Consider the following 10,471-nt stretch of genomic DNA (forward strand, 5'->3'; position numbering starts at 1 on the left):
GATCCACTCCTTTGCCCTTACCCAAAATGGCCGCTGGCGCATCCGATCCTTCTTAAGCCGGGCGTCGCGCCGGCGCGTCGTAGCGGTCGCTCTGGCCGCGCTCTATGGTTCGGGGCGGCGGGGCCGCAGGAAGCGGAGGCTCCCGGGCGTCCCATTCAAAGCGCGTCCATGCGGGTGTGCTGCTGCGTGCCCCGGGCAGGTACCGCCGGTGGGGGACGGGGGGGGGGCTGCCGGGCTGGGGGGTCGAAGGGGCGCCGGGGCCGTCCTCGGGCGGGCTGAGGCGCAGCCCGCCTGCGGGGGTCTGTCGGGGGAAGATGTGGTGGGGGGCCGCGGTGCGGGCCTGGCGGGCAGGAGCCCCTGTGGCGAGCCGCGCTGCACTGCCCCTCAGGGAGCCGTCGGCCGCCCGGCCTGAGCCCCGCGGGCTGCGCTGGGCCGCCCGCGCTCGGAAGCGCGCCTGAGGAGCGGGGTGCGGGCAGTGGTGTCGGGCGGGAAGCGACTCCCCCGTCGGCCTGGCAGGGGTGAGGCTGCGCCGCTACGGGCGAGTCCCAGCTAAAGGCCTCGCGTTACCCACACGTGGGGGAAGAAGAACGGAGGTTTGTTTTTGTTTTGGCAGCACGCTGCTGCAGTTCCTTTCCCTAACTGGGTGCTCAGTGAGGGGGAGACCAGTTAGTGCATGGGTCTCGCAGGGGGAGGCAGGTGCAGGACTGGGAGACCCAGCGTCTATTGCAGAAGGCTGCATTGTCCTGCTTCGGCTGCCAGGCTAGTCCATCATGGCAGCCTTTGCAGTTAGCAGGAGAAATGCTGTCAAAGAACTTTCCATTGCTCTTGCTGCTTTATTTGTTTGAAGCGCTGCATGAATTAGCAACAATGTTGTTCTGGCTTCTTGTTTTTCCACGTTTTCTCCTGGAATCTGGTTGTGATAGAAAGGAAGAGACTTTTACCCCCAAAATGAGAAGTTTCTCGAAGAGTTCAGATTCCTGTTGTTGTTGTGCAAGTCTCCACATGACAGTTCGTCCTTGCAGTTTTTAAAAATGTGTATATTGCTCTTCCTGTGAGAAAAAGACTGTGTTCTTACCCTGGATACCTTTTATAGTCTAGATTAAGACTTGATAAATCCTGACAAATGCTAGGAAGGGCTCTCAAGGGCTAGTGTTGGAGTCAGCAATGATTTTAAATTCTTACTTGTCTTTTTTTTTTTGTCCAGTGAGGTTTCATGAGTCAGACTGGGCTGTTGGTAGTTTTGTCTGAAGATGTACATGTTGGTTGAAAACCGTACAAGTTCCCATCTTCATCTGAAGAGGTCACCTGGCATCCGATCTTGGTCTCTCTTTGTTGGTAAGACCATAATATTCCTTAGTTTATCTCAGAGCTTGTTTTAAGGGAAGGGGGTCACAATAAATTCCTGGAAGAGCCTCTAACAAGAGATGCCTGTCTTTCAGGCACTTTTCTTTCAAGAAGAGGAATCATCATGCTTTGAACTGCTCCTTTAGCATAGCCACTAAATGAGTCTGAAGTCTTCTCCTCAGCACAGTAGTTTCACTAAGACTGATAATTTTTCAGTCTGTTATCTGCAGAACCTCAGAGGCTCATGGACAGAATTTTAAGGGAGTCCTGAAAGATGAAGAAAAGAAAGTTTATTCTATGCTATATAGCAATATAAATGTGAAGGTTCTGAAGGGGATGCATACTTACATTGAAAAACATCTAGGTTTTCAGAAATGGAAAAATGTGCAGTGGAGCGATGCTGGGGTTAGATCTTGCGTGTGGTTGACAGTGAACTCTTAACGGCACTGTGTGTATGAAATAGGAAGTCATACAGGATGTTCTGAAAGGCGTCTGTTTTTAAACACTACTGAATATGCAGAAAAAAATGGAGCGGGTACTTCTTAGGACCATACTGAGAGAGCTGATAGGGAAAGTGTGGCATATCCTGCTTTCCAGCTGAGTAGAACCCATTGCAGTAACACTACAACGTTGTCATTGCTTTCAGTGATGTCTTGTCAAACTCTCATTGAGACAGGATCTGTGCAGTTGCAGTGCCGCTCTGGGGCATGAGGCACTTTTCCACTGCTTCCTCATCAATGGGAGAAAGGAGCTGGCAGGTTCTGACACAACTTTATTGCAGATGTTTTCTTTTGGCTCCACAAGAGCACTTAGAGGGGAAAAAATAACTGCTGTAGTGTTTATGTTAGCGTGCTGAAAGTTGTACTGCGCTCGAGAGGAAGTATGGTGTAATGGTTAGATTGAGAGTCCCTCTGAAGTTCTGTTCCCGATTCTGTCATGACCTTTTATTTCTGACCTCAGCCCCTGTGTTTTTAGTGTCTTTGCAGAATGGGAGGTTTTTATACTGAGTTCACAGAAAAATAACTGACTCTTTCATATAGTGATCAATGTTGTAATCACATTTGTCTCTTTTGAAAAGTGATGAACTTGTCAATATTCATATGTTTTTAATAAGGAAATTTTAGATAGTTGGAGCTGCTTGTTTGTCCTAATTCTCTCCCTTCTTATCCTAGGAATAGCTTCCATAGGTGTGGCTGCTGCTTATTATAGTGCAGGTAATGGCCTATCATTTTTTTGAAGAATTGCTTATTTCCTGTTGATCTATTTTTCATGCTGATGATTCCTCTGCAGCTTCTGTCTGGCCTTACAAAGGCAATATAGGTACCTATCACACTTTGTGGTGTGAATATTAAAACCCAATGATAATTGTTGCCTGTGTATGACTTACCGTGTCAGTCATGCTTAACGCTCTCTTTCTTACTCAGCCTTCCTTTCCATTTGCAAGAGTATTTTTAATAATGATATTTAGTACTCTGTGGCATTTTGTACTTTCAGTGTTTTTTATAAATGTGATTAGCTGGTCCTCGCAGCTCTCCTGGGAAGATGTATAATGATTGTTTGCCACCATAATGAAATGATTACCTTGCCTTTGATGGAAGTGCTCTGTTTCTCTGGAAACTGTTAAATCATCACTGGCAGAGATTACTCATAAGAACACCTTTAGAGAACAGACAGCTACTGCTCCCTCCTGCCCCCCCTGCAATAGAGCAGACGGTACTAAATGCCAGGTATCCTTCCATCTATGGAATTTTTCCTGCAGGCTGTCCTGTGATTCTCTTGCTGCATCCTATTAATATCAAATTTTAAAACTTAATAGTGTATACGAATATACTACCGATGTAATCAATGTATTTTTATTTTAAGAACAAAGTCCGGTAAAAGCTGCTTGAGACACCAGCTATATTGGCCTTTTTTCTTAAGACATTGCAACAAAGTTTTCTAAAACAATACTGAGCACAGTTCTACTCTGCTTTCAGTAAAGGTCTGAGCAAGCAAATCACTTAGGCTGCTATATGTAAACATTTCCAGGACATAAAATGCAAATATTTGTTTGTCAAGAGGGCTAACTGCTTCCTTTTATGAAGAAACATGTTTGCTTCAGTGAATTTCCATTGTCCCTTACTTACCCTTGTCCTCTGCAGCACAAATATTTGGTGGTTGAGAGCAGGTTGAGAGTTTTGTGGATGCCTTTTAAGATGCCTTTGCTTTTAGGGAAGAGAAAGATGTGTAGTGATGTTACAACCTTGCCAATAATACATATGCGTATTATTCTGCATGGTTTGGAGCCCAGTGTAGATGGAGTCTTTGAAAAATGTGAAGAGTTTCTGTATTTTTATCCTGGGAGAGAGCTGCAAAATAGCTTGCATTACAATTAAAGGCAAAAATGTTGCATCAGAGAAACCTTTTTTCCTATTGTCGCCTTTAAAGGGAGCATGTTGCTTTTAAAACTAACTGCTTTTAAAACTAACTTTGAATACCAAAGAAAGAAAAAAAACCAAACCCCTAAACTTGTGCATTTTTTTGCATTCTTCAGACAGCTTGGCATGGAAGCTTTTCTATATGGCCGGGTGTTTCTTTGTGGCAGCACAGAATCTGGAGCAGTGGGAGGTAAGATGCTGAATTCTGGAAATGAGGTCGTGCTAGTTTAGAAACAGTTGGCAGATGCTGATTCCAGCAGCCCTGTACACTTCAGCCCCATGCGCTTGCTTAGTCCAAACAGACAAGTTATGCTTTTGGTTTTGAGGAAACCCTTTGGGGTTGCTATACTAGAACTAGGGCAATAATTCTTTCACTACACAAGCATGAAAACATGAAACTAAGGGGAGACTTGCCCTGAACTGTTCTGTGGCCTTTTCTCCCTCTTATATAAAAGAGGGAGAGAGAATAGCACATTCAGCTGCTGCAACATGATTTTGTACTTAACTGTGCCAGCTAATGACAGAACGACCATTAAATAGGGTAGGTCCAACCTTCCGGGCCACTCAGCCATTTTCCACTGGGAAGAGAGTGGTGTTTGTGAAGCTGGCTTATAATCTTGTGGATGTTGATTTGTTGGGAGTTGGACTGAGAACTGTAACCTGTTATATAGGCTTGTCACTTTACTGACCTAAGTTGTTAGAGTAAGCGACTCACACATGAGACATCCTCTTTTCATTGACTGTCAGGGATATTTTAAATCTAGTATAAGCCTGGCCCGTAGAGCTTAACACTGCAATTTTGGTGGAGTTGGTGACTGTTAGTGAAAAGTGTAACTAGAACTTATGATTGCTGTATAGTTATACTGTAGGCCAAATGCATACATCAAGTGAAAATTACAGGAACTCCAGGTTAGTGTTCAAATTTGATTCCAGGCAAAGTTTTTATTACGTAAAGAACATGGCAAGAAGGGCAGTGAAACCAGCTTTAACTTCCTGTTAGAAGTAACACAGGAGGTATGGTGAAGTCTTGCTTAAAGCCAAGAGCAAAATAATGATTTTCACAGTCTAATAATAGAGGAATGTCTCTAAAATAGCTATGTATTTTTTTGTGTTACCAAGATTATTTTCCCATATAACTATTTTTATTTTACTTTGAAGCATAGCTACTGATGGTGTTTTTAAGAATCTTGATTTTTATTTTTCAATTTTACAGGAAGCTGTATTTGATAAGAACAAGGGAACAGTCTGCCTAAAAACATTCAATCTTTACAAAAAAATACTGACCTTCTCAAAAGGAGGCAATGAACAAGGTGAGAAAGCAGTATCTGTGGTAGCAAATGTGGTGGGCAGACAGAAGAAATGCATACATGCCCATTTAATAAGCTGCTCTGGAGTTCTGTACTCAAATTGGTCACATCTGTTTCCAGATCTATTTTGTTCCCAAGCAGCAGATATAATAATCTGCCTCTCAGGACCCAAATGTTTTTTCAGGTTAGAGTGCTGAATGCATCTTGTTTAGTTATTTTAATCCAAAGTAACTAGGCTTACACATTGCTTTCTATAATAGTCTTAGCTATTCCCTTGGGATGTTGATGTGCAGGTTTACATTTCCCTTGGCTAGCCTGCTTTGCAGGTGGGACTGGTGGGAAAAACTTAAATTTTTGGATCCAGGAGTTGAGATTTCTATAACCTAATCTGGTTTTGGTAGCAGGCAAATCTTTAGGTATCGTATGCAAGCAGGCATGTTATATCTTGCAGATATATCATATGCATTTAAAACAGCATATTCAGTAGGCTCAGCTTAATGCAGTGTCTTGTTTCTTTTGAGCTTCCTGTTAGAGTAACAGAAGTTGAAGTATAGTATGTGACTTGGTTGAGTCACTGTGAGACAGGAGCTCCATTGCGGACTAAAGTAGGATCCTCTTCAATGTCAGATTTTTTTATTCTACTTGCTAGTCTAAATCAAACCAACTGTTAATACACTTAGAAAACTGACAAAATTTGGAATGTCCTTAAGTTGAATTGGTTTTTAAACAGTTCATTTTGGAGATGTAAGATAAGATGTGGAGAGAAGGATGTTTAATATTTCTGAACTTTTCTTTAGGGTATGTTTATATGTTGGGGAGCTGAGCACATCTCTTCCTGAAAGGTTACTTGGTAATACCTGTTTCAAGTACTGTTAATGTGGGGATGCAGAGATCAGCAGATGCTCTGAACAGTTAAATCTTTCAGTATTTGTTCAATCTCAGTAAACTTAACACCTGTTTACCTGCTCTGTACAGAAAAAAAGTTAAAACTGTCATTAAAGTAAGTGGGAAACATAAGTAATAAACTAATGGTCCCCAGTTCCTCGGAGGCAGTGTATCTTGTTCATTAGGGCCTCTACCAGCTAGTATGTGCTGTAGTCTCTCCTTGTTTGTTTTGCCTGAATAGCTCAGGAATTATTTGCTATTGCAGGACTGCCCCGTTGTATGGGATCAGAGCAGTAGTACCCAAGAGCATAGAGTCCCAGCCATGCAAGTCACAAGTAGCAGTGTTGAGAGTTTACTGTAATGCTAATAGACTATTTTGTTTTCCACATCTGTTTACAGTAGTGGCTCTACTGAATGAGATCCGAGATGTGAATGTGGAAGAGGAGACTGTGCGGTATTTTGGGAAGGGTTACCTGGTTGTGCTACGATTTGTCACTGGATTTTCACACCCACTGACTCAGAGTGCAGTGTTGGGCTGTAGAAGGTGCAGTGTGGACTTTTTTTAATTAGAATGTGTAAGGTGGGAAATAACAATCACATGGGTCAGTAACTGTCAACTATTGTCATCTTAGCTCCTCGTACTTGCTGATATGACCTTGTGTTATTCAGTTTAACTTTTTTAAACCCTTTAATGCTTTCAGTTGCAGACATTTGGGTAACACCATCTCACATCAGGAGACTGATCATATTTAGATATCCAAGATTCCTTTAATGCTGCATGTTTGCTGTAGTTACCTTCACTAGCTCAGCTGTGCAATGGCAGAGGGAATTAACTCTATTTTGCAAACATCCAGTGTATTTATCAGTGAATAGGATTTATTTTAAGCGTAGATAATAAGGAATCTTGCAGCAGGGACTGTGGGAAAGGGGTTGATTTGTTCTGATGTGGAAGTAATGGCTTGGCTTGATATGCCTTCACAAGTGGGATGCTGTCAGTCATACTCTATGCCATATGTTGACTGGCCCTTCGAGCAGTTATTCTCAAGAATTAGCATGCCTGTTCTTGTCTTGTCAACACCACAGTTCCACTAACTCTTACATTGTTTTTTCTTTTCCACAGTGATGTGGAAGCAGTTGCCAAACTCATTACTAGTTTTCTGGAACTGGACAGAGTAGAGAGCCAACAAGATCTCTCACAGAGCAGCGAAACAGAGGCTAGCGATGCAGATGAACCACAGGATAAATATTAATAGTCATCATGAGCTGAAGAAAGCAGAGGCTTTCAAACATCTGGAAAATATGGATTGTTCTTCAGAAAAAGAAATCCCTCACAGTCTTGATCTGGGCATTTCTCTACATGTGTGTTTACAGTGGGAGGAATCTGTCTTAGGGCACCTTTTTTAGTGCTAAACTGCTTCAAGATCCACGCTCACGGTATTGCTGTTGTAGAGTCCAAAGCAAATTCTGTTTTATTTGCTCCTTTGACTTAGTTCCTGCATGTGGGCATTGCTGGCTTTTGAACTTTGTCAGCTCATCAAACTTGTCTAGGAATAGTTATTTATTAATGAATTGGTTTGAAATCATTTATTGCTTTTGTATTAATGAAGTGGAGATACAGATGTAAACTTCCACTTATTGCAAACATCTGCTGCAGGTACAGTATATGAAATGTAGAAGAGCTGAATTTGTAGCTCGTAAAACAATGCTTTGAGGTTTTTCTTGAAATGTTGTAAATGACTGAATATATTGCTAAATTGGTTTTAAGCAGCTTAATATATGCAATTAGGTGATGCAGGATAGTGGCACTTTTATATTCTCTACTACTGACTTGCCATTAGATACCAGTAGGAGTCAAAGTTGGAGTGACTGTCTTGGAGTGGGAAACATCAGGCTGATCAACTTGTTAGATTGTCTTCTCTTGGACTTGCCAAGGAGCCATAAATAGTAAACAAAACGATCACACTGATGATTCAACATCTCTGGGATGTTCTAGCTTAGTCCTGTTCTGCTTAACTTCTGGGCGTAGACTGCCCCAAGATAGAATAACCTTTTTCTAAACCTCAACATTTACTATTTTAACTGTGTATTTAGAAAGGAAGAAGAGCACATCTGTCAAACAACATGGCAGCCTGGATTTGTTTAGTATTTCCTCACTTGAAATGATACCAAAGTGCTAACTAATAACTTAATTTTTTTAAGATAGCTGGGATAGATTCAGTGTTTGACTTGCACCCATGTTTTACTCCAGGTGTGTGTAGTGTCCTCTGTTCTGACCAATGGTTTCACAAATAGTTAAAATATGAATTTTCCAAGATATCTTTTGAAGTAAAAGCTACCTCTGTTAGTCAACATGTTCTGTCTAGAACTAAAACTTCATCATGCCTACATCAACATGTCAGTACGAGAAAGTTGTAAGGAGCTGAAAGTTCCTTCAACATGTGAAAACTGCTTGTATTAAAGTTCACTGGGTTTTGTTTAGGACTTGTATGATGGTAAGACCTGAATTAGGAAATATTTACACAGTTACTTCTAGGAGATCTGTATGGGGTACAAGGTAACTGTGTGGTCTGCTTTCACATCTGGCCAGCAGCAAATGTCTTCTGGCAGCAGCTTCTTCAGGACTTAAAAGAACCCGCATTCTTCTTTCAAAGCACTACCTCTACAGAAGAGAAAGCTCTGAAAAGATTTCAGCAGAAGCTCTGTCCTGTTGTGTGTTCCAGCTATATGTGAACCTAAACACATGCTTATCTAACCAAAGAACAGGTTGTACCAAGAGTTCACTTCCAGCCATTTAGACCCAGTATGTGAGCTGTGAGACAGATGCTCTTACTGTTGGTTTGAAAGGGTAATCAAACTGTAACAGGGAGATAGCTGTTGATGCAGCTTGACTGCAGCTCAGAAGTGCATGTATGACTATTAAATAAGAAAAGAAACTTGTAATCACATCAGGTATCAAAGCAGACCTCTGCCAATAGACGTGCTTGTGAAGTCCTCTGAGTTGGTGAGCTCATTGTGCGGGGTTCAATCGCTACCCCATTATCACTGGAATTGGGAAGCTGTTATGTATGAATGTGGGAAATCAGATTGCAGGCAATTAGCTAAATTTGGCCTTTATTCTGAAGCACAGCTGTAAGCTAAGAATAATCATCAAACCAGTTAAAAAAAAATTGCAGGATGTAACACTTTGGAGAGATCTTCATTTAAATCCACTCTAATATATACCCTAGGTAACACTCATTTTGGAGAGAGTAGAATGAGATTGGGAATTTGGAGAACTCTCCTGCCCCTCCCTGCCCCCCCCCCATATGAATGTCAAGTGTTCCAAGGACTTCCAGTAAGAAATACTGAAAAAAAACCTAGAGTATTTAATGATATAATGTAAGCAAAGGGGCTCAATCTGCAGATAACTGCTGCTTTGTAGCAAGGATATGCAGAGGGAGGACATGGTACAGATGTGCGTTGCACTTAATATTCTGAGTGCACAGATTTGACCATGGATGGAATGGACAAAACTGCCTGCATTCAGTCTTAACTATGCTGGGTTTCTTTTGTATTTCCATGGGAGCTAACATGCCGTGGAAGATACAAACCACGGTGTGGTTTTCTAGTTAAAAATCAGTTTTAGAAAGGTACGTCTATTGATCTAAGCCTACATTGCATTGTGTGCCCTGCTTCTGCTGAGCTCTTTTGTGCTTCTAGCTTGCTGTACATTCTTGATGTTAGTCATGTATATATTTATGGACTATGCAATATCATTACACAAAGACTAAAACAATGTAAGGAAAATCGGAATCCCTAGAAAGGGGAATGACCTATAGTAAGATATAACAGCTTGAAATACATTCTGTGGAGTAAGTTGCATTTTGAGTTAATGTCCAATGATCATCTCTTTAAAGATGTTCTATAGTGTCCCCCTCATACCTCGGTATCCTACTGATGGTAGGCTGGAACGGGATGACTGCTGGCATGTACTCTGTGTGTAGGAGGAATATTTTCACTCCTCAGCCTTTCACTTGGAACAGCTGGTGTAACCCTCTCTTGTACTGTGTCCATTTTGCATTTGGCAGCTCTGTTGCCATACAAACTAGTACAGTTTCAAATGAGAACCTGAGTTCCGTAGACTGAGCTAATGTGAAGGCTGACTGAGTACAAATTCTTCAAATGCTGTGGGTTCTGCCTGCGGGCTGTACGTCAGGCAGTGCTCGCTTGATATGTACAACTGGGAGCTTATTGTGATACTGACCTACAGGGCAGGTAAAGAATGATGCAACTTGGCACTTGGCTGCTGTACATGAATGTGCATCACAGGCTGATGTGTATTTCTCTTGATCTATGTTTTGAGCTTACTGTCTTCAAAAACTGTTTGTCTTTTGGAAGACACGTCCAGATTTTCATGTTTTGCAGTAACTGTGTACATGGAAAATTAACTTGCAAATTGCCGTTAACATGGATTTGATTATGGCAAAGTCTGCAGACTCCTCAGTGATGTGATGCAGCTTGAAGGAACTGTTTAGAACA

The 10,471-nt window shown here is 41.8% G+C and overlaps 1 protein-coding gene across 2 annotated transcripts; it reads left to right on the forward strand.

The window, feature by feature from the left end:
- On the forward strand, positions 1–8,944 carry CYBC1 (cytochrome b-245 chaperone 1). 2 transcript variants are annotated; one of them, XM_075519063.1, is made up of 7 exons: positions 1–199; positions 1,205–1,335; positions 2,517–2,558; positions 3,878–3,951; positions 4,975–5,071; positions 6,353–6,497; positions 7,074–8,944. In XM_075519063.1, exons 2-7 carry the CDS (start codon positions 1,251–1,253, stop codon positions 7,201–7,203), a joined length of 573 nt encoding a protein of 190 aa, XP_075375178.1. In that variant the 5' UTR covers positions 1–199; positions 1,205–1,250; the 3' UTR covers positions 7,204–8,944. The 2 variants fall into 2 exon arrangements, with proteins under 2 accessions (XP_075375178.1, XP_075375179.1); XM_075519064.1 differs by lacking the exon at positions 1–199 and adding an exon at positions 571–593.
- The last annotated feature ends 1,527 nt before the right edge of the window (positions 8,945–10,471 follow it).

This window comes from Mycteria americana, chromosome 16, assembly GCF_035582795.1.
Source record: "Mycteria americana isolate JAX WOST 10 ecotype Jacksonville Zoo and Gardens chromosome 16, USCA_MyAme_1.0, whole genome shotgun sequence".
NCBI lineage: Eukaryota > Metazoa > Chordata > Aves > Ciconiiformes > Ciconiidae > Mycteria > Mycteria americana.

Excerpts from the sequence above, each read along its gene's own strand:
- CYBC1 (XM_075519063.1), top strand. The coding sequence starts at position 1,251 with ATGTACATGTTGGTTGAAAACCGTACAAGTTCCCATCTTCATCTGAAG. Across the intron at positions 1,336-2,516 it reads ATCTTGGTCTCTCTTTGTTG|GAATAGCTTCCATAGGTGTG; the intron begins GTAAGACCATAA and ends TTCTTATCCTAG. Across the intron at positions 6,498-7,073 it reads GCAGTGTTGGGCTGTAGAAG|TGATGTGGAAGCAGTTGCCA; the intron begins GTGCAGTGTGGA and ends TCTTTTCCACAG.